The sequence below is a fragment of the Pyrgilauda ruficollis genome, unplaced genomic scaffold (genome assembly GCF_017590135.1).
Source record: "Pyrgilauda ruficollis isolate IOZ18807 unplaced genomic scaffold, ASM1759013v1 scaffold112, whole genome shotgun sequence".
In the NCBI taxonomy this organism is placed as follows: domain Eukaryota; kingdom Metazoa; phylum Chordata; class Aves; order Passeriformes; family Passeridae; genus Pyrgilauda; species Pyrgilauda ruficollis.
In genome coordinates this window covers 966,765-990,847 of record NW_024509433.1, presented here as the reverse complement: position 1 = coordinate 990,847, position 24,083 = coordinate 966,765, and the positions used below count along the sequence as shown (strand labels likewise).

Below are 24,083 nucleotides of genomic sequence, written 5' to 3'. Positions count from 1 at the left end.
CCTGAATGTGGCTTAGTTCAAGTGAATTATACAGGGGCAGAGCACAAGTTACACTGTTTTCATTAGATCCAGGGGAGGCAGTTTTCTAAATCATGAATATCAGTAAAAAGGATAAAACCATGTATTTCTTTGGTAAAAGTCCTATGGCCCATGAGTAGCAGCATATTTTTAAGTATACAGAGAAGTTTATGCTGGAAAACTTAGGTACCTAGAATGTTCTCAGTATCTAAGAATCTAGGAATGAGTTTTATTAGAAAATGTGCATTCTGGCACAATTTCAAATTTCTGTTTCCTTGGATCTGGTCTAGGACATTCTAGTGTGTTAGAGAACACCATGGAAAGTGTGTGAAGTCCTCTTTACATTTCTGCACCACCACAGAAAACACAATATGGGTGACAGACACACAGTGAGATAGGAAGTCTTTTAGAGATTCTTCTACTTCCATTTCCATGATTTGAAGGAGCAGAAGGCAGGTACAGAAATGTCTGTGTAATATTGAGCACACGGAGTGCAAGAAAGTAAGCAGTGATGGAATAATCACAGGATCAGAGTGCAACTTTGGGACTGAGAAGTTGAAGAGATTGGATGGAAGAATGAAAATCTAAGAAGTTCAGAAAAGCAGCTGGAGGACTTATAAAATTATAGAAGTCATGAAGTTGGTAATGAAATTCAGCCCAAAATCCTGCCTGAAAGGAGTAATTCCCAAAATGAACCCAACAGCAGTATCAGTTTACTACCCTGATAAATATCCTTTAAGTACATAATTTCTGACATAACCAAAGAAGTATGAAAGGCTAAGTACTTATACCAAGATTGCTCTGCAGATGAGTGAATCACACAATACAGTTTAATTCAGAGTGATTCTTTGAACTTCCCCTGGGACAAATCATGTTAAAAAAACCCCACCTCTTCTTTAACAAGTTCCTCTTCAGAAAACCCCAAACTTTATTATTTCTTGATAGCTCTAGTATGCTACACTTTATGTAGCATTCTCCTTTAGCTGCCACAAAGGTGATCACGCTTTTAGATTTAAACATTAATGTCTGCAAACAGTTGTACAGTGAAGGATCCTCAGCTGTCTCTAATGTTGCTGTGCAGTCATTTTATACTTTTTATACATTTGCACCAAAGAGCAACTGAAAACACTACATAAACCTTATTAAAAATATTACTGCTTCAGGCTGAATGAAAAGTTGGTTTCTGCAATGTCCTTAAAAGTTATACACTAAGACAATATTCTTTTTTCATGGTTTTGTTGGTTCACATGGAGAATCAATTGGCACTTCCCGTAAATGAAACTGCAGACAAGTAGTAAATAAAATGATTTTTTAAGCTTCTTTTTTTTGGCTATAGACAAAAGCAATTCTTCATCTGTTGTACAGGGAACTACTGGTCACAAACAAGGAAAAAACTCAGCATAAGTTGGCACAGGAAATTTATACGCCATGCAGTCATCTGTACTATGTATGACCATATGTAAATGACAAGTAAATATAGGAAAATATAATAGATTTACAACTCAAGTGATTTAGAGAAAATTTCTTTTAAGACCAATCTAAACCATTCATTAAGTATTATGATAGTGCATTCTTTAAGTCCAGGATCCAGAACTGCATTCCCTCGCTATTTTTTGTAACTTATTGGTCCTTCTAACGCTGTCTTATCTTGTTTCATATTTGCTCTGCTCATTTTGGCAAAGCTGTATTAAAACTCACTTTGATCAGGCCTACCATACAATAACTTTGTTCAGACCTTGAGTTCTCATGATGGTATCAATGAAAAAACTGCATTTCTTGATTACTGTGAAACTCTCTTCCCTTTGGACAGAAAGTATATTTTTCAGAGAAATATGCTTACCAAATTTTGGAAGACATGCACCCAGAGTGTTTTGAAATGCTTTTTGCATGTATGAAAATAAAGAACAGACCTACAGTTGTATAAAGCAGAGCTAGCAAAGGCTATAGAACATTAAAATGAACAGATCTGTGGCAGTAGACCAGTTCATAGTTTTGCCCAGCAGTAAAATGTTCAGAGAGTAAAAGCATAAAGCTAAGAAATGCTTCTGCTGGTATTAAAATCAATGTTTAGTCCCAGGTGAAACTTGCCTATTGTGGAATTGAAAATCTCATTCTCAATATAAGGATGGTCTTATCTTCACTGTGTAAGTACTACCTGATATCATGCAATAGGAAATTTGTGAATTCATGCATTCTCAAAATGTGACAACTACATACTGATCACAGTCTATTAATGCACTTTTAAAACTCCTTTTTCCCTCTGAGTAACTTGGCCTGAGTCTAACAATCGGAAGTAAAAAGAAAAGCCATAGTAATGTCAGCTGTGAGTTTCAAATGATTGAAATGAAGACAGAGAAAACTACTATTGGTAGTGAATTACAGCCAATACAAAAGTAATATTTAGGACTATTTATCATTTTTGCTATTACATGGACTGGAAAGACAAGAGGATTTTGTGATATCTCCATTTTCAGTCACCTCCTTGTTTTCCCAGTGGTTTAACCCTGAGATTAGGTCAGGTGGTGAGAGCATGGTGCTAATAACACCACGGTGCAGGGCTTGAGGATGCCTCTATGGGCCATTCAGTTAAGAGCTGGACTCAATGAGACCCTTCAAACTCAGGGTCTCATTCTGTGTGAAAAGTTCCTTCACATGTGCCACAATCATGAGGAGTCACTTTCTTCCAGCAGAGGGAAGCATTGCCTAAGTATTGCCTTCACTTACAGCAAAATGGACATTTTTCATTTTCTGAGTGAAGGTCTTCTGATAAGTTTGGCAACAAATCAGTAACTGTGAGAAGTCTGTCAGTCAAACAAGTCAGAAAAGGAAGCTGATCAATACACTGTGAAAATGAAACAGCTGACAAAAAAGCAACCCAAAATACATCTAAGAAAACCCATGCTGAAAGCACATGGGGATATGCATGCTGCAAGAACATCCTGATCTTCAGAGCTTTTAATGTGACACTTATAACAAAGGTCACTGCATATTTTGCCAAGACAGTTACATTTCATTTGTAATTTGATTTTGTTATCGTCTTATACAAAATATGTACAGCAACACAGACATATTTCTTGATGTCATGAAGAAAATACAATTATTTTCTGATATAATATGCCTGATGTGATGATATGGTATTATCAGGGAAGAGAAGCAGGAAAATTAAAATGCTTAAACTGTTTATCTGAAGAAAACAAAACCAAAAAAAACCAACAAGAACAAAACAAAAAAAAAAACCAAACCAAAAAACCAAACCCAAACAGACTTTAGTGTCTGATCCAGGCCATTGTCAGCTATCTAAATTGGGATAATGATGTATTATATTCATCTTTTGCAGATGTTCAAGATAATTTCACCAACAAATCATTCACATGCTTCCTACCCTACTCTGTCTGTAAATTACATACAAATGAGCTTTACTTCAGTGGTGCCCAGAACTCACTGTGATGCTGCAGGTCTGAGCAGTGGGTGAGCGGGTCCCCATTTCGGATGTCTTGTCGTCTGGTGCGCCTGCAAAAATCACATTTGAAATCTGTTAGTGCCCTTCTCAGTGCTCAACAGCAACAAATGGAACAGTCATATAATTACAGAGGTCACAAGTGCACCTGAACAACACTAGGAAGAACATCATATTGTGACTACTATATAATCGTTATAATTTTGTAGACTCAGGCTTTACTCTTACAGGTGAAGTCTTCAGAAACTGGTAAACACATACCTCTTGCATCGAGATACTACATAATAAATAATGTTCAATGCTAATTATTAGTATTAAATAAATACCAAATAAAATAAAATATGAAGTTTATTTTAACTGTGTGGGCAATACTGGTCATTACTTGATTCACAGATACAGGGACTGCTGAAGGATTAGAATATACACCACAGAGTTTAGCATGCTTCAAAAGTACACATTTGTGCAAGTACAGAATACTTTGAGTATTGCAGCATATTTTAGATAGAAGAAATGTTAAGATGGGTGGCTTTGAAAGAATGGCAAAGTGCTGTATTTTCTACAAAATCTAAATTAAAAAGCATAGATAATTTCAGCTACCATGGGTTTCACCAAAACATTTCTGATAAAACCTTTTACAAAACTGTTCTAAATTGTCTTAAAAAAAACAAAATAAAAACTTAAAAAGAAAGGTTTTGAAATGCCATTTATTTTTTTTTATATTCTTTTGTAGCTTGAGTCTGAATTCTACCTTTGATTGAATGTCTTTTTAACTCAGTATATTCTTCTCCCAGTTTGAATTCTACTGGCTCTTTTGAAAAACATGTTGATCTGGGCTAAAAAAAATGTTGTGTTTCATTGAAGAGAGCTTTTTAATACAGTTTTGTTTTGCATGTGTTTTTCTGTCTTTGTCTGCTCCTAGTTTTGTTTAAATAGCTGTGACACAAAATTCAACTGAGCCAAAGAAAAGAGTTTCATATGAAAAAGAAAGAAAAAAAGAACCAGGCAAACAAAGATGTGTTTCAAGTGTGAGTACTTTACTTTAGGAATCGGAGAAAGCCTGAGGGCTTGCAAAATTAGAGGAGAACAAAGAGGATTAGGCTGCTGAACAATGCTGAGATTTCAGATTATGGTATCCAGCAACGGATATGCAAAAGTCAAGTAGCCTTGTAAAAAGCCCTGTTGGTCCCTCCCTTGTGACAACAGCCCACATTTTTAAAAGCCATTGTTCTGCAGCAGAGACCGCGTCTCTTCTCCACAGCAGCCCTACTCGCAGGCTCTCACTAACAGCCCAGCACCAGCACACACCAAGAGCTCTCACAGAGGCACAACTGCACAGCTGAGTCCTCTTGCCTGAAAGGTTTTAACCATACTCCCTTCCACTGAAAGCTACTGAAACTTAAACCTGAAACTTAAGTACAATAAAAGCTTTCTTTCTCAGGAAAAAAAAAAAAAAAGTTAGATGAGCATTTTTATGTATTTTTCTAAATAAAAACTTTTTTAAAATTATGAGTTAGGACATGTTAGCACACTTTAGTAAGAAGGAATCTTCTGCTGAATGATATATGATTAAAAAAATGTACAAATCATAATTTCCAATATCTTCATATTACTCATTACCAATGACAAAATCACACCCAAGATATAAGGAGCCATAAAAATTTGCTATCCCTTCCTAAATTTTGAAACAGCATATTTATATTTATATATTTATATTTGCAAAAAAGAAATGCGTGGAAAGACTCGTATTACTGTCAATGGAGTTTGAATGAAATGTTTAGTTGGGGTCTCAGGAAAATGTTGCACATATCACCATTGTATCAACACAATGATTTATGAAATATGAACCAGAACACATCTGCACAGGGTAAAGTGAAGTGGTCACACTACAGGAGCGCTGAACTGCCATTTAGACTTGCAAAATCCACAAAGAAAGAAAAGCAAATAAAATCATGGCTTATAAAATCTCATTAAAAAAAAATAAAAAGAAGAAGAAAAAGAAACAAAAAAACCCCCAAAGTCTAAACCCAACTATGAATAAAACATCTGTACAATTGCCTCAGGAATCCATTTTCCCAATATTTCTGGCGCCTAAAATTACAATAATTTATTATCAGGAAAATGTTGACATTTAAGCTGTTTTCAGCAACGCCGATTTTGTGATCAATGCATTCCAAGCTGGCTTGAGGCAATGGGTACAGTACAGCAGAAACCAGGTGAACAGAGGATCCTCTCTCCCAGTAACACAGACTTCTACTCTGCTGCTGCTGCCAAGGGAAAACTGGGGGCAAATGACAGAGACAGCAGCTTTTTCTTATGCATTTTTCAGATCCCAGCTTCCCAACACTAACTTTTTCTTTGACAGTGGCTCCAGAAAAGTAAATTCTGCAACCCAAGTTTTTCCTGTAGCGGTGCAACCCAGTTTGGGCCCAGTCACCCCCACCCCTTAACTCCTGTAAAAGAGGTCCCAGTCACTTTACCCCTGATGGCAACATGAGCTCCATCTGCAGCAGTAAGTTGGAGAGACAAGGAAAAGACAAAGAGCTCTATTTCTTCCACCAGTGTAAGCAGAGGAATGACAGAATGATGTGCTCTATGGATCTTGAGATGGTTGGGAGTAGGAATGTGTGCTAGGAATGCTGAGAAAAGATGAGGTTCAGGGATAGAGAGTAACAGAAAACAATGATTCAGTGACTCCTGATCTTACGGTCTCCTTGAGCTCAGAGGCATTACTTAACCATATTGACTTCTAATACTACAGAACTTTTCAGAACAAATCAATCTTTCAGACTCTCCTTGGAAAACTCCCTGTTCCCTCTCCTTTCCTTCCTCTTCCAGAGAAACCACCATGTTACCAGCAAAAATAAGATTTTAGCCCAGGTAGCTGAGAAAATTTGACTGGCTCTTCTCTTGGGATGTGTTCTTTATTTTCTAAAGAATTTCACAGAAATCTTCTCTCTGATTAACTCTGTTTCCTGGTGCAAAAATAGAAGCCAATGTTCTAAGAGAAGCTTTTGTCATCAGTATTTGTTTACGATACACTAATGCAAACCTTAAAATTTTAATTCCCTCCATTTGAAATGTCTGTGACACTTAGTCAACTTCTCACTCTTTACCACATTTCATCTCCCTCAACAACCAATCAAAACCTGGAATTTGGCATTCTGACACCCTTAACTAAGTATTTGCTACAATTAATTTCATGTATATAAACTCGTATGTACATAAATCCTTGGATTCTTTGTTTGTTCATACGTGCAAGATGTCTGGCATATTCAATTTAATGTGAACACTTTTTTATCATTTTACTCAATTTATCAAGGGAATCTCAAACTACACCGTCTGCTTCTATTTGCAAATGTTTACCTGTTCAGTTATTCCTAATTTCTACTTCAATAGCCAGGAGCTCTTCAGTAACTACCTTGTATACTACTAGAGAAAGAGTTTCAAAGGTAAGGGGAAGCAAATAAATTAGTACTCTAAACCTTCAGATCAGGCAACTAGACTTGTAAATTTTTAATAAAACTGTAATTTTTGACTTGTGGAGTCAGCTTTCCACCAACATTTGCATTGCAAAGCCTTTAGCATCAGTGCAGAGGGGCTGTAGAACAGTGACTGTTCTGATCTGGGAGCACCTGGACACACATCAGCACATACAAGTTATACTTTTGAATATACACAATAACGTTATATATCACTACAAAAGATAAGTTTCTGTCAATGTCCAAATATTTCAGAAGTATTTCTCTTGAATCAGAATTCATGAAAATGCTGGATAATTTACTTGGGCAAGTAAATGAGCCCACTCACTATGTTAGAGAAAATGAATTTTTTTCTTTTTGCTGTTTACCAATGAATATAAGGTTAGGAGTTAATTTCAGAGATAATTCTTATCTGAATGTTTTCTTACAGGAGCTTTTTAAGCCAGCCCAAGAAGTAGCAGTGGTCACTTTAAATCAACCAAGACTTCATATTGCACGTAGCTTCCACAATGATGTTTTCTTTGGAAGAGAAAGGGCTCCAGTAAACCATCCCCTAAAAAAATCTCCAAAGCCCTCTGGTCATATTGAGACCATCAGTTAAATAGCAAACCATGCAGGCATCCAGAACTGTCCCTACCTCTTGGCAGTGGGGAAGTAACGTGAGCAGGAGGAGCCATCCCAGGCACAGTAAGGGTCCCTTGCAAGGCAACACTCAGCACAAGCTTTTCCATACACATCACAGCGGTGCAAAGGAAGCTGTGAAACTCCAGTGGCTGAGCCAATGTAGAGCTGTTGCTGTTGTAAAGATTAAAAAAAAAAACAAAAACAAAAACAAAAACAAACAGTTTAAAAAATAATGCAAATTATAATTTTCTTTTTCTAGAAAAGCAGGTTATATAATGTTACATAATAATCTGCTAGGATCATTTCAAATACAATAAAGGATCCTGATCCTGATGTATGCTAAAGGAATGAGAACAGAATTGTCCCCAGGGTAAAAAAAAATCAAATGGGTAAGACTTTATTTTTTCATGAAGCTCTTGGTGGATTTCCTAAACAGAAAGAAAATTAAAGTACTCTTCAACTTTTCCTTTTGTATTCAGATCCTCACACTGGGAAAACACCCAAAGTCAGTGATAGAATGCAATGGAGAACATGCTTTTGAATTTGAACAAAAAGAAAACCTTCAACACAGATTTCCTAAGCATTATCTCAATTAACATATGTGAGGGGGAAACCCAAGTAAATTATTTCAGACTGATGCTATGATATTTCAGTTTGGAAGTGGTGCTATGCATGCACTTCTTTGCATGCCTGGTAATTCCAAAGTTTTGTACTCTTTTCTGTAAGTCATGATTTAACTGGAACATATCTTTAATGAGGGGAAAGGTTTTGTTTTATTTTGGATAAAAACCAGTGTTGAGTAGAAGACGCAGTTCAAATGCAGAAGTAAATAAAAAAACGTGCATGCAAAATGAAATACAGCCTTGCATGGCATCATAATAGAATATCTTGTCTCTCTCAATTTCCTCTCTGATATCAAATTCATGTGGTCCACTAGGAAAGTTGGCCCCAGAGGGATATGAGAAAATTGAACTTCTGATCCCAAGTGAAAGTCCACAGAGAGATATTTCAGATTAGGAATAATTCACAAAGAAAACAAGTATCAGTGGAAAGTAAAACTAGGGGAACACTAAATAAATAGATACACAAAAATTCAAGGGTATAATCCTTCTGGTTTGGAAACACTGATATTTTGCTATCAAGCCTTGACACTCAGCACCCACAGAGGACTGATGAATACCTGTCTTCAAGGTCCTACTCCAAGCAGTCCCAAGAAGAAAATACAAATTTGTTTTCATTTTTCTTTTTTTGAAAACATACAGGTGGTGTGAAAAAAAAAAAGGATTTCAATAAATGTTATCAAAATTCTTCATCTCTTGCATTACAGTGTCCCAGAGGCAACATTTTCAGGGAATTCAGGGATGGAAGATGGCAGTGGTCACCTACCAACCAGACATAATTAACACCGGATAACAGGAGATAGCAACACCAAAAACACTCATAAGAGGTGTTGTGTTAGCTTCTTTTAGAGACAGCAGCTTGGCAGTTTATACAGACATATTAATTGTAACAGAAACATCCCGTGCATTTATATAAACACCGGTATTTTCTCAAGGAAAATATGACAAGGAAAGCCCCCAAAGGAAAATTCACTGGCAGATTGAAAACTAAACCCTTTCTAAGCAGCTGCTTCCATCTATTATAGTTTCATAGCTGGGTTGTAAACCCACATTCTTCAGCAAAAATCTCTGACCACACAGGGCTTTTCACAAAGCCTGAACTGTACAAACCCGTCCCAGTCAGCGCTGTAGCCTTGAGAAGAGAGGACAGGCAACAGACACGACGAGCTGCTTCTCTCTAGCTGAAGAGATAAAGTACCCACCTTGGGGCTACATCCTGCAGTAAAAAGAGCAGCAATTCAAATCTTAGGTGACCTAACTCTTTCTCAAGGGAAGCCTCTTCTCTTTACTGATTATGGAGGCAGCATAGGTTAAATTAAAGCTTCAGTTAAGTATCTTAAATGTCCAGATGGTATTGATCTGAGTCCTGTGTAACTGGGGCATTAATATCTGTATAACCATGTAGGAACGTGTTGTGCAACTAATATAAAAATCAACTCAGAGAATGCACATGGGAAAATAAAGAATGCTGTAATGGTTTCCTATCTACCTCTGTAACCAATTTTATTTTGCAAAAATCCCCTCCCTGATTTCTAATAAATGTCTTTGGAATTAAAGAATAACCAGAAACCTAAGAAAAAAAAATGAGGCCAAAATAGGGTTACTCAAAAACTATATTCCTTGTAGATAAGTTCATAGATCAGTCAGTGAACTGCAGCATATGTTTCAGGTGCTGCACAGCTTTAAGGCTGCAGCCTTGTTTGCTGCCCTTCTGATCATGGTTTTAGACTCCAGCTGGTGATCATTATTCTGGACACTAACAATATTAAAAATCCAGGCAGTATGAAATTCAGAAAATAGGAATAGAATTATTTGTATCAATGGTCTGACCTTACTTTGCCATACCACAGTCAAACTGCCTTTTCAGCTGTCTCTTCCAAGACATTGCTAATTTAATGAATGAGATTATCAGATAAAACTAGAGAGTAAAAAAAGAAAAAAAAAGTAAAAAAAAAAAGTAAAAAAAAAGTTGTCCTCTGAAAATTCTTGCACAAGTATCAGAACTCAAGAAAAACTGAGGAGAGTAATATTTTAAGCAATCCAGTGGTTTCTGTTGTCCCCAAAGTGCTGCCCAAAAAAGAAGCCTTTCCCCAGACAAAGTCAGACAAAGGAATAACAGAATGTGGAAAATGTAATGCTTAAGAGGAAGAAATTCAGCAGAATTTTTAAAGGAACTTTAGGAAGCATGAGATTCAAGTACCATTTGATTAAATAAATGTCTTGAGAAGTAATGCAGAATAGTTGAGCACACTGTTTAAGTGATATATCCATTTTGAGCTGATCCTTTCTATATGCTCACTATGGACAGAAATGTTGATTTCTGAATAAAATTCAGTATTTGGTACTATAAAAGTAGTCACTAAGATATTTCTGAAGGTGTCTGGCTTGTCTTTGCTTGAAAATCTTACACAACAGAAACAAAGCTCTTTGTGGCAATTCACCAGACAAGGACTTGTTCAGCTAAGCATCTTCTTGTCCTTTTCCCATGTCACCAGAAATCCAACAGCTTTTTGAAAGAGCATCACAAATCTGACCCTGAGAAAAAGCTGAGAGGTTGCTCTGCAAAAAGTCACCTTTGATTGAAACCCAGGCTGGACTTTTTGGCCTTCTTCCATGCTTGTAAGGGAAATATTATGGAGCTCTACCTGGCAGTCTCAAAGCCAAGAGGTGCCATGTCCCCCACAGAACTGTGAGCACAGGCAGCTGCAGGGTGCTGCAGTGGCTCAAGGATGCTCTGAAGGTTTGTGTCTATTGCTAACAAAGCATAAACTGTTTAAGTGATAAGGTTACACAAGCCTAGGGCTCTGAACACAATCAGGAGGAATGTGTAGCTTCAGTGAGAAAACATAGACACAATTCCTGTGAGTTAAAGACAGCAGAGTGGAGAAAGAATGTATTAAGGCTTAATCTTGCACATAAAAGCTAAATTTACTCATAAGCCACTCTTGCTCAAGGGCCAAATGCAGACTCAGAGAGAGAGACAGGAGCTTTAGAGCTTAATATAATTTAAAACCTAAGCTAAGTTCCGCTCCTGAAGAATTTGTAGATTTTGGTCTTTAGGAAGAGTAATTTGTAACATAATATATTGGCATGATGGCAAAAGAGGTAGCTTTGAACAACCAGAGTAGTAAAATATTTAGAAATAAGAATAAACTCCCTGTACCATGTTTTTATAATTGGATGAAAGATTTGCTAGTGAAAAAACAAAATGAAGTGATTATTTTTAAGGCGTTCAATAGAACATGCTGGCTTTACTATTTACATTTCATGCTCTGGCTTTCCACAATGCATAGAATTATCATGCTGTTTATACGAAAACCATCCTGCTTATCAGAACACAATGAGTAAAGTGTTTGAGTTATAGAACTACAGTATTTTTAAATCATAAATGTAAAATAGAAACATGTTGCCATATACTTATTTCATACATACTGCCAAAAGCTTGTCATAGTGTATCATGATTCTGTCATTTTTAGCCTGGAGCTGGTTGATTTTTCATGAGTTTTACTCTGCCTGAATAACTTGTGGTTTATGCTCTTTTTTAGCTTCAGACAATTTTAGCAGTGTAAATTTGTTTTCAGAAAACTCAGGGAAAATTGTAATCTCTCCTGAATAACTAAAGATGCTTTGGAGGAAAAGCTGTAAGAAAATGCATGGTCAATTTTCAAATATGATTGGCTGGTTTAAGGGAATGTACTTATAAAAATAATCCAAAGCAGAGCATTTTGGCATGATGTGAACATATATACAACTTGACAGGTCTGTTTTTAAATATCCCAGTATTCAATAGTACCTTTCTCTTTGTCCTGCCATTTTTGCTGATTTAGGTGGTAAACTGTTAAAACAGTGTCCCCCTCCCCCAAACATTTTCTGTCAAATACATGAATGCTTTCAGACAACTTCCCTAAAGACAGTGAATTCAGAGTTAAATATGCAGCATTTCAAATATAATATTGGCCTCTGTCCATTACAGAATGAATTTGACTTCTGTTTAATAATGTATAGAGTGAGGTAGAATTAACTAAATTTTACTTATAATGTGCACAATTTTTAGTGCCCCTAGTCTGAAAGTAGTACCAAATCTCCTCTTTCCTGGCAATGACATGAAAGGAAAGAAGTTCTTTATATTTACCAAATTAGCTTCCAGATCAGCACATATATGAAAAAAAAAAAAAAGAAAAAGTTAAATTTGACACTACATTTTATGTCTCAGACTCCTGAGACAGGAAATGACAGTGGCTGGGATCCATCCACCTAATTCCAGGCAAAACTGGAAGATAGGCCCCTAATATCCACTTCATTCCTGGATTACAAACCAATGTTCTTTGCACAACCACATAATTTATCAACTGCTTCACAAATTTGCTTAGAAATGTAGGAATCACCTTTACTGTAAGTCAGACAAAACCTTACCTCTATCCATCAAGAAGTTCAGTTCATTTTAGTTATGGTCTCATTTTACAGTACATATCTTTTCTATAAGCAGTTTAGCTGTTAGTGTACTCAACAGAAAGTAGGAAATATAAATTTTGGAGTGTGAAGCCCTTATCTTAACCACATCACTGAACCAGAAGGCTATGGAAAATTTGGACTGCATCAGATCTGTTGATCTTTTGTTAAAGCCGAATGACGCACATCCGGCAATGGAATGGACATAGGACAGAAAGACGGGAGGATGTCTCATTTCCATCCTTTGCTTCCACCACCTGCATTTTGTACCAGACTATTCTACAGCGACTGGAACTAGTCCCATTAATGAAAGGCACCAAGTCTAGCCACTCCTTTCGAACAGTCTTCCTGTCATGGAAGCATTCTATAATGTGGATTTTTAATTTTTTTTTTTTTTCTCTAGAGAGCCACCAGACAGCTGGTTAGTTTGCATTTAGTTTCCACCTTACCAGTAAGTAACACAAACTAGGCTTTTCCTTTCCCCATTGCACGTCACATTTTCCTGAGAAACTACTGATGTTTATGTAAAGAGATGGGATGCTGCTGCTGCAATTAATATGTCTCTGCTGACTGCCAAGTAACTGTCTCTAGAAGACAGAGACCAATAAATATCTGAAAAGAATTTAACATTTGTACACATATTACCTGCTTTGTGGAAATCTTCATTGCTGAAATAACAGTGGGTTCCTAGGGAAAACAGAGTTAAAATATAATATGAGCTATAAATATACAAATTATGTTATAATACTATTTGCACAAGGTAGAAACCCTGAAATTAAACTAGAAACTCTCTAGTAATAGTCCTTCTGGCTGTCATTTGCAATTGAATAATTTCTAGCTGTAAAGGAATTAGAATACATGTACATATCTGGGTGAATCTTTGATTGCTATGTTGATTGTAGATATTTAATTTTCCATTATGAATACAGTTAATTGTGATCACTTTTTCACTAGTTCCATATCTTGAAATTGTTATCTACACCTAAAACTAAAACTGCATTTCAAGAAATTCCCAAGTAATATGAAAATAATACTGTCTATATGAAAATTCATAGATACTATCTATTAAAGGTAATAACACTGAAATAAGCAACTCATTTTACATATATCACGGTAAAAACCCCACTCCTGTGAAATTTTATTCATAAGAACAAGTTTAATCTTTTTAACTGCTCCACACTTAACTGCTCCACACAATTCACTTACAAAAAAGTTACATTCATTTTCAGAACATGCAACCAAAATGAGCAAGAGGTTCTTTGCACTGAGGAATATCCATCATTTAATCAACTGTTACAGCTTCTAGGTCCAGATTCTTGGATGGATGTTAATTTTAAAAGTGGCATAGACACTGTGCAACTCAATTTTGCATGAACTTTATTCTACCTAGAAATCTGCTGTTGACAATACTTTTGATCATCACACTTTTGGCTGTATACATTAATCAAGTGTTTACTAAGCTTTTACACTTGTATAGTTTTCACCTTGCTTATCCTGAGAGAATTTGATATGGCTCAGTGGATGGCAAGCATGGAATCACCTTTACAGAGGGGTTAATAGACCTTATATTAGAAATCATCAATTAAATATAACATTTGAATGAAAATTGAACTCATTAGTTTGTTTGCTCAGCTGTTCAGAGAAATATTGCACAAATGGGGTTTAAAGAGTCATTTGTTATCAATGTAACAGATATGAAAGACTTTCATCTTTGTGGAATTTTAAATGAAAAGCATTGTACTCAGCACACTGCAGCTTAACATCAAAATACATTGTTCATGATGCACGTATACTCTACAACTAAATAAACTTACATTTGGATGAGGTACATGTAAAATCTGTTGGAAATTCCCTATTGAAAGATTCATACCTTATGCACACAAATTTTGCTTATTCCACTGAAATACATTCATGCCCTCTTTAAGGCTTAAATGCATGTCTAAAGAGATAATTGAGCTTTCAAGTAAATCAGAACACCAAAATACCTCCATGCAATGAAAAAATACATGTAAAGTAAAATTTCAAATTTGAATTTGCCATTAACTGTTCTACTTCTGCAAAACCTTTCTGAAGTAAAATTAATTCAATTTATTTTCCTTCTTTCACTTTTATATTGTTCTGATCTTCTTTAGTTTGGCACTTCTACCCATTTGAGGGAAGAGACTCATATAGTATGAACAATTTCCAAATTACCTTATGTTCATGTAATGACTTTTGCATGTATAAAAAGGGGAAAAAAAACCCCAAACTTGTCTTATTTTCTTCTCATAGTTTCTATGTTAAGAAAGAAAAAAAAAAAGTACCCTAGATTTCTGTCCTCAAAAAACCCCACGGATTGCAAGAACAGGAACACATATTCTTCAGAGATATCTTGCACTCAGAACAGAGGTTTCTGAGCAAGATTGGTGCCAGTAACAGCAGGCATGCCCACAAGAAGCTCTGTTCAGGTATCTTGTCTCTGCTCAGAAAAAGAAGGTGAAGGGATGGCAATGGAGTTTGACGAGGGTGCAGTGGCTGAGCCCCCTGGCAGGGCCAGGGCACAGTCCCTGTCAGCACAAGAGGCTCCTGGAGCGTGCCAGCAGCATCTTCACACTGTCACACCAAGCCTGTGCTCCCAGCCAGGGATAGCCCCCAGCTGCCTGGAGACAGGGAAGTGGTGCCATAAAACGGCACTGACAGGAAGAGTAACGTGGGGAATGTAAATGATTCGTTGTCGTGTACAAAACTTGAGACATCCCTGGGTTCTGTCTGGGAAGTGTTTGAAAAGTTTACTCAGCCCTGCCTTGCAGGGCTGCTTATGGGATGCTGTATTTTTTAGGTGGCTCAAACAGGAAAAATGGAGAAGATTGATTTCACCAAAAAGTACGAGTTAGGGGGTGTTTATGGTGCCTTGTGTCGAACCATGAAAATGAGACCCCGAAGTGACCTTTGAAAATATAAACACTTTGTTCCTCAGATTATTAAGCACAAGAAATCTGGGCAGATCACTATTTTACCTGAAGTATCTTCCTAGTTACAATATGCTGATAGTCTGAACAGTTTTGAAAATTGATGCAATTACAAATTCGTATATTGCATATCTCTGTGGGAGAAAACAGACAGGCATTGTTTCCAGACCTGCACAGGTAGATATTTAACTCCAGCATGCAACAGCTCTAAGATTCAGAAATACTAATTTACTTTTTAAACCACCGAACAAGAGCCCAGAATGCCATTTCTTTTATCATTAACCTCCAGCTTGCACTGAAAGTTTCAAGGTTTATTTTGACTAGTGTGGGGATCTCTAAATGACAAGCTAATTAGAGGGGTATGCCAGGCTATTCCTTGGCTAGACTGCAAGAAGTTGAGTTTGCAGCTGTCCACAGAGAAATCTACAACCTGACACTTGAAATTTAGCTCCACTTACCCGAAAGACTGTCATTTCTTCCAACAAGACTTCCTCTAATTCGTGCCAAGTCTCCTTAGGAATTGAAACCACTTTAAGAACTGTTCCAATATCTTGAAAAAGAAAAAAAAAAAAAAAAGGGTTTTCAGGTGCTTAAGATGAATACTTCTGCTTTGCTTTGTAGCAGCCAGAATTTCTTGTAGTATATAATTACTTCACATATAAAGACTATGAAGCTACTTATCTCTCAGCACTCATTCAAAAGAACTGCTATTTAAAATAACCTCAGAAAACAATGAATTTCAGTAGAACATTTAAGTATTAGAATTATCAAACTGCAACAAAGAAAATACATACTATTATAGTTATTAAGGAATAGACAGGACTGAAATACTATTTAAGTGACAGTATGAAATGACAGATTCATGACTGGGGAAGGAAATGCTCTAAATTTACCCAGGTGTGTTTTATAGTCCATTTTGAATACGATGTTTTTCTTTCTTAAAATGCATGCGAAGATACTGCAGTATGGCTATAAAACCATCTGGACAAACATTCTTAGACAGATGAAGCTGTTAGGTCTCTTAAGTACCTGCGATCTTCCCTGTGTCAAACAAAGTACCTAAGATGTATAAGCCCCTTAAGGCATCTGTATTTCTCTGTGTGTAAGATGCTGGTTCTTCACTGAGGAGTGAAAAACATACAGTTTGTGCCTTTGGTTTAGAAATAGGTGTGTGCCAGCATTTTAGTATTATATCAAATTACATTTTTTTGAGTTTTGCAACAAGCTTTAAAATGAACAAGGCCAGCTTTTGAAATTCCAGAGCCACAGCCTCTGGTTTTGTGAACATGGCTGAGACTAAAGACCATCTCTGTAATTCAGCTCCTGCATCTGTAATTTATTTCTTTGTTGCTATGAACACAATTTCCAGGAAACAACAAAAATGCAAAGAACCATTTCTAGGTTGGCACACATCACTGCAGACTCTCTGAAATGGAAACAATCTGTATGCGACTTTTCTTTTTAACCAGCCAAGTGTAGTGCCATGTAAATGTATCACAGGTAGAATAACTATGTCCCTAAGGACTCTTCATGGTGCACATCCTACAGCTTTAATGGTTTAGGAAAACACAAGGCATTTTAAGTGGATAAAATTCTCAAATAATTATAAAGATTCTTAAAACAAGAATTTAGCCATCAATTACACGAAATCAGATATATATATAAATTTTTTAAGTATATATAGTTTGTGGGTGTTAGCTGAAATTTCTGAATAAAAAGATGACAACTCTACTTGTATATCTAAAATACAAATAAAACTGAGACAAAGAGATCACATGCATTAGACATAGGGTAACTGACTTAAAAGCTATTGATTCAATAAGAAAATTCTGGTACTTAATTTCTTTGCATGATTTTGTATTTAAATATTCTAGGAAACCTGGAATATCCTGCAGAACTGAGATTTTTCATTTTTTTTTCATCTGCTTCCCTTTAAGCAGATGTTGGTTTCTAGACAGATATTTTTGGAATTTTAGAAAGAAGCAATTTCTCTTCCCCCAGAATATGTACATTACTGGTTTTTTTTCATTAGCCACAAATTCATATATTCTTTTAAAAACAAAAAGCAACAACAAAGCAAAGCACATCTTTCTTTTTATTAAGGCATCTATGTGTACAAATTAAGCTAGTAAAATATACTAGATTAGTGGGTTTGGATTGGTTTTCATTATGGTCACTGCTATTCATTGACTATATTTAAAACAAGAAATATTGATAATGTTACAGAACAAATGCAATATAAACTTTAAAATAATAAGAAAAAAGTCCACATTTCTACAACAGAATAATTCAGAATAACAGAAAATCTAACAGCAGCTATATTTGCAATTTCATTGATGAGTTAATTTCCTTAATTATCCTGATAATATGATGACTGTGTTTTTGATGAAAATACATTTTATGGGTGAAGAACAGAGAACTCTGACATAAACATAACAGTGTAGCCAAGTGTCACAACTCTATTCTGTGTTGGACTAGGACTGTCCTCAGTCACAATCCATGAAATGCCATATCCTAGAAATAAAGGGAGATTTTTCATAAAACAGACTGAGTGGGCATTGAGCAGACACAAGTTTCCCATAATGTTGTTTCAACAAAAGGTCAGACTTTTAAGTGGCTCCTGCAACAATTACAGTTGCCTGATCTCAAGAAAGCCTCTGAGGTCAAAAAGACACTGAGTTAATCACTGTGGAGACTCTGGTCAGGCCACAGGTACCAAAGTGGAGCTTTATCTGACTTCCACATCAAGTTTTACAGAGTAGTATTTCAAACAATTTCACACAAACAGAATCAGGCGCCTCCTTTAGGATCAATAGGCTCTGCTTAGTAAGATAAGATTACTGCTATTAATTTGCTTTACTGACAGAGGTACTTCAACTGTGCCAAAGGATGCCAAACATTAGACAATCGGGATATGCATTAAATCCTGTTTTTTTCTGATTACTTTCAAGCATGCTGATAGGATTTTATTTTCATTGTGAAACACACTGGTACAATCAGAGTGGGAAAGAAACTGCTCAGCTCAAGATTTTCCCCACAGGAACGGAAAATGTGACCACACTGGATGGCTATTAATTATGTTGTGTTGAATTATCATCAGTTATTCAATGAAAAGGAAAAAAAAGTATTTCTTCAACATACTGAAGTTCAGCAGCACATGGGAATAATGTAGATTGCTCTAACAGCAATGGGAAAATACAGAGAAATATTATCTAATCTGATGGGACAGACCTGCACAGAAAAACCCAGTCATACCCCAGGGAGCATTATTCTGGCTTTGTCATAGGTTCAGATCACCAAGTGGGAAAATGGACTGTGACTAGAGTCCCTAATCTGCTTCCCAGTTAGCTCTTTGCTTGGGAAGAAGTAATACATGCTGATTATGTATCTGCTTCTGGTTCCTCTGACTCTGAGCCGCTGGCTCAGCGCAGCTCTCTGGCAGAAGGCAGGCAGGGCCTCAGTACTGCCTCTTTACCTCTCCCCCCACGTGGAAGAAACCTTTTCCTGATTCTGAAAACCACAGTAAGGACAGAGAGCTCAGAGGAACATGAAGCAGCTTCTGTGCTCCAGCTGCAGGCATGGATGTTGTAATGCCTGTTCTTGTCCCACGAGGGTATGACCTCCTGCTGGAAGAAGAAGGGTTTCCACGGGCAAAAGTAGTATTTTAAAAAATAATGACACTCTGCACTTAGAAAGACAGGATTTTAGTGCTTTAATACCTTTTGGCAAGTGCAAGAAATAATGTTTCAGCACTTTTTTTATAGTTTGTGGGCAGGGCTATCACCAGCATTGGATGGAATCCTGAGCATTTACCACACACCTGAATATTAGTGGTTTAGGAAAAGCCTAAACTCAGAGGTAAAAATTATCATTTAGGTTCTTTTAGAGGGAGATCTTGCCTGACTGATTTACCTAAGAACTTCTAGACATAATAACTAAATAATCAGTATATGCAATGATAACTACCTAGAAGCCGCAGCTCAGTTTTAAGCAAATCTTCCTGCACTGCCTGAAATAGACAGGAACTTCTGTCTTACTTTTCTTCTTACTCTAACAGTAGTCTTGAGAAGAGTACTCTCAAGTGAATCTCTGGAAGAACTTGCAGCTTTCCCTTGTAGAAACCAATGCATCTTTCTTAGCCCACAGACCAAGCTTTGGAGACTTAAATGCCCCCTCTTTTGCTCAAGAAATATACTTAATAAGTTCCTTATTTAAGTACCATACCATAATTTTTTTTTTTTTTTGTGGGCCATATCAGGTCATAGAGGACTTGTTGAAAGGCACCAAACACTGTAAATTGTGGATAACATTGAAGTCTCTAATGTGTGATGGAAAATATATACGTTGTGTAAAATCATATGAAAATATATGTCAATGTTTTATGCAAGAACATAATGTAGCACTGGTATCTAATAACTCAGTTTACAGCTTTGAAGTGCTTTAACCCTTCCTGCAGAGCTGTGTTTCTGCAGTAAATGTTCTGAATTGTTATGCTTTCTGTGTTTGGTACACAAAGCTTCATCAGCTCTCAGTTTACTCATAATACATTTCAGGCAGCAACATGAAAGAGATCTTACATTTATTGCTTTGGAAATCTGACCCCAGGTTTAGAGTACCAGAACTGTATTTAAAGTATGTAAAAAGTTGGACTGTTATAAGACAGATGCAGAGGTATTTTTTTTGGTCCAACACTGAAAAGAAGCAGTAGGGTTTTGGTTTGATTTGGTTTGGCTTCACGATGCCGAAGTCTAATTACTAGTAATTATGTGCAGTAGAAGTTTAAAATACTTTATTCAACATAACTGAAACATCAGCCAACTAATGTAAAACTTTCACAGATGAAGAAACAGATCCACAAGATCCAATTGCTACTCAGCAGAGTTTTGAAACCACTGAATTCAGGAAAATGCATATCAGCTAATTTTTGGACACCTTCTCATTACCACCTTTCTGGAAAAAATGTCTTTTCTGAGTGCATATTTACACTTCTCTAAGATGGCCAAGCTGTGTGATTCTGCAAATGCTTTGGAAAGGATATAATCTTTCTACTTGAATACCAGGTCTTCTGAAACACTCCATTTGTGCCAGATATCTTCATCTTAACTAAAATGATGCACCCTCAGCTGAAGGGCTGAGCATCTTAAGGCAATACCTGAAATACCTGAAAGGCACGAAAGACTTTTACCATACCTGGATATTTGCCTCATTCACATTAATACTTTTTATGCCACACTTCAAAATGGGTACCTCAAACCCCTCATTTTAATACTAAATTACAATTAATAAGGCAAGACATTTCTAATAAAAATCCCTAATAGCAGTAGTTGGAAAGAGGGTGGTTTGATCTTAGTCCAGTTGGCAAAGCTCCTAAAGAATTAAGCTGTGCAGGCTATGGCCTGAACCTGTAACATTGGATGTTTGTAACAAAGACCTCCCCACATGCACAGTTTTGGGTCCTGCCCCAAATTTTTACATGTTAACACCGTTCTTCAGTCAATGCTCTGTCTTTCAGAGTATGCATTTTTATTTGGTTTAGGTTTCCATCCACCCTGGAGAAGCATTACGGTGTAGAGTCAAGACCTCTCACCTGTGCCAATGAACATCACGTCATATTGGCCATCCTCTGCATCAACTCGATCTACCACAATCTGTGTGAACTGGTAATCCACATCTGTTTTAATCATGATGGGACGGTTGTTGATGGGGAATACTGGGTTGTACATGGCGGGATGACTTCTGGCAAACGTGATAACTTCATCAGGAAGGTCCTTGGTGGAATCGAAACCGCCAAATGTTTTACTCGGACACTAGGGGAAAAAAAAGGAAGTGTTTATTATTTATCATCCAATCTACGGCAGTCTATAATTAAGTATATCAGGGAATCTAAGTGTTTTGACAGACAGCAAAAGTTAACTCTATCACTCATAGTCCCTATTTTTAAATTTATTTTGCATGTAAACCAATATGGTTAACAGAATGCAAATAATCCTCATACATCACTTTTTTATTCCTTTTCAGTCCAAAAGGCTTTTTAAGTCCAGTTATGATTAGTATTAGTCTTTAATTGTCAGAAGGAAGAAATCCTGAAATATCTAAATCATTCAATGTAAGGCAAGCAATTCAATATTTGATTATGTATAAAACACAAAATTAATTAATTATGCCATTGTGAGAAATGATACTTCCAAAAAATTTAAAAGGTTTATTAAAACTTTATCATAAATACAACAGAAGACTGAATTGAGAAAATACTACGATACCAGGAGCAGAGGATCTTCCCCACCACGTGTTCATCCACACAATGGAGGTTTCACCTTTTAACCCTTTAGCCCCTCCCAAAGCTCTGTCCATCAACTCCTTCTTTGCTGTCCAGTGGTGGAGTTTACTTCCTTAAATCCTGATTGGAGGTCACATGTTGCCATAGCCACAAGCCAACCCTCCCAAATGTCCCGAACTCAGGCCACCCCCTGATAACAATGCAAGAAGGGTAAAACATAACTATAAATCTATAAAACTTATCAGATATACTTAATATTTGCCTTTTAATTGTGAGAGTCAACCATCTCATTACTCATCTATCATGCCATCATTTTTGTTTCAAAGTATTGTCTTCAGAACTTGGCTGGAATTCTAAATTGCTACATGAGGAACCCAGTCCTTAAATCCTGGGACAATGCCCTGTTCTACTGACTTTTCAAACCACTGCTTGTCTCAACAACTCTATGACCTCCATGTAGTCCCGATAATGTAGATCTTGTTACACTTAATCAAATCTAGTGAGTCATGTCTTAAATGTATCTTTTTCCTCCCCTCTGATTCTAAAGAATGCCTTCTGTGAGTGTTACTCATCATACCGTCCTCGTGAACTCTTAGGTGAGAGGATCTCATTAAGGAACTGCAGTAACTCCTCCCTGTCCTGCACAGCTGGTGCAGGAACAGCTGGTGTCCCATTGGGATGAATCTGGTCCCATGACGTAAGACAGAAAAAAGTCACTTTTCCCCTGTTACCCAGGGGTGGGCCAGACAGTTTTGCCTCTCATCTGTAAGAACCACAGGGTTCTACTTCACACATTTAGTTTATGTTCTCCCACTGTAAGCAGAAACCAGAGGCTGGAAAGGAAAGGAGAGGTAAGACCATGGTGTTGGTAGCCACAAAAGTATTCCTCCACTTTCAGCTACTACATATCCATCAGGAGACTCTGTGGCTGATCACCACCATTTGCCCTCATCGCTTCTGTAGAGCTGGTAAGTATTTCATGAACAGTTACCTGTAACATTAACATAAGCATTAGCAGTATATTAGTACTGTTAATGGGTGAAGAAAATGAGCTGCAATGACACCAAGTCAATGATACCTGTCAAAGAACTTGGGGACCCCAATTGCTGTTCAGATAATTCTTGAAGTCATACAAAACACTGAATCCCAGCTGAAATTAATTATTTTGCAGTATTTGACCTTCAAATATAAACAACTGGTGTTAAAATGCCAGAGATAATTTGCCCTTTATTTCCAGGTATAAAATACCTTCCAATTAAATGAAAAACCTAGCGGGCAAGATCTTATTAAGCAACAATCCAGACCTTGCAGGATGCTCAACAGAAGAAATCAATTGTCTTTGCTATCACCTTGATCCAAATTATTAATAATTCAACAGAAATGAAATTTAAAAATCAATGTCAAAAAGAGTAGTTGCTGTACTCAGCAAAGGGACACTTCCAACATGGACATGTAAAGTGCAAATTGTCCCTTGCGGGCATATTTGTTAGTAAGCAAATTCTATATTTATTAGTAAGCAAATTCTGTTTGTATGGAAGGTAAAAGAGGAGAAAAGAATATTTGATTAAGGCACATGGAGCAGACTAAGCAGAAAGCAAATTAGTTATCTATTTTATTTTTTCAAGATTTTTTAACCTTTTTCTTATTATTATATGTTGTTGCTCTTTTGTACAAAAATATTACGAAGAGAAAATCAGATGGACTTTTCATGATTATTGGCCAAACCATTGTCTGTCACAAAAAAAAATGTTTCAAATGCTATACTTAAATTTTAAGTTTGGTTTACATCTCAATTAATATTATAACTACAGTTCAATACTAATTACTTGAATTAATTAGATAACAATTAATTATATAATAGCTGTAAAGTACTCTATGTATAAAATCACTACACAAGAACTAAGGAGTATTAATTGCAGCTGGGCAAACACTGAAAAAAATATTAAATGAACAGTCATTTCAATTTTAGGCAAATGAATTTCAGCTGTGTTTCAACTGCTTGAATATTTACTTTCTGGCTCATTTTCTAACAAAGGATTTTACTTGCAGCAATATGAAATAAGCTCCCGAGGGAAATGGTCACAGCACCAAGAGTGCCAGAGCTCAGGAAGCATTTGGACAATGCTCTCAGGCACATGGTGTAATTCTTGGGGCTGCTGTGTTCAGAGCCAGGAGTTGGACTCAGTGACCCTTGTGGTTCCCTTTCAACTC

General features: G+C 36.6%; 1 protein-coding gene across 1 annotated transcript in view; it reads right to left on the bottom strand.

Moving 5' to 3' along the window:
- SEMA3A (semaphorin 3A) overlaps positions 1 to 24,083 on the bottom strand; it is a 165,702-nt gene that overhangs the window by 8,225 nt on the left and 133,394 nt on the right. The window contains exons 11-15 of the mRNA XM_041477731.1: positions 21,183 to 21,402; positions 16,054 to 16,145; positions 13,293 to 13,334; positions 7,592 to 7,749; positions 3,461 to 3,528 (exon numbers count right to left, since the gene is read on the bottom strand). Coding sequence (XP_041333665.1) covers positions 3,461 to 3,528; positions 7,592 to 7,749; positions 13,293 to 13,334; positions 16,054 to 16,145; positions 21,183 to 21,402 — 580 coding nt within the window. The remainder of the gene's footprint in view (positions 1 to 3,460; positions 3,529 to 7,591; positions 7,750 to 13,292; positions 13,335 to 16,053; positions 16,146 to 21,182; positions 21,403 to 24,083) is intronic.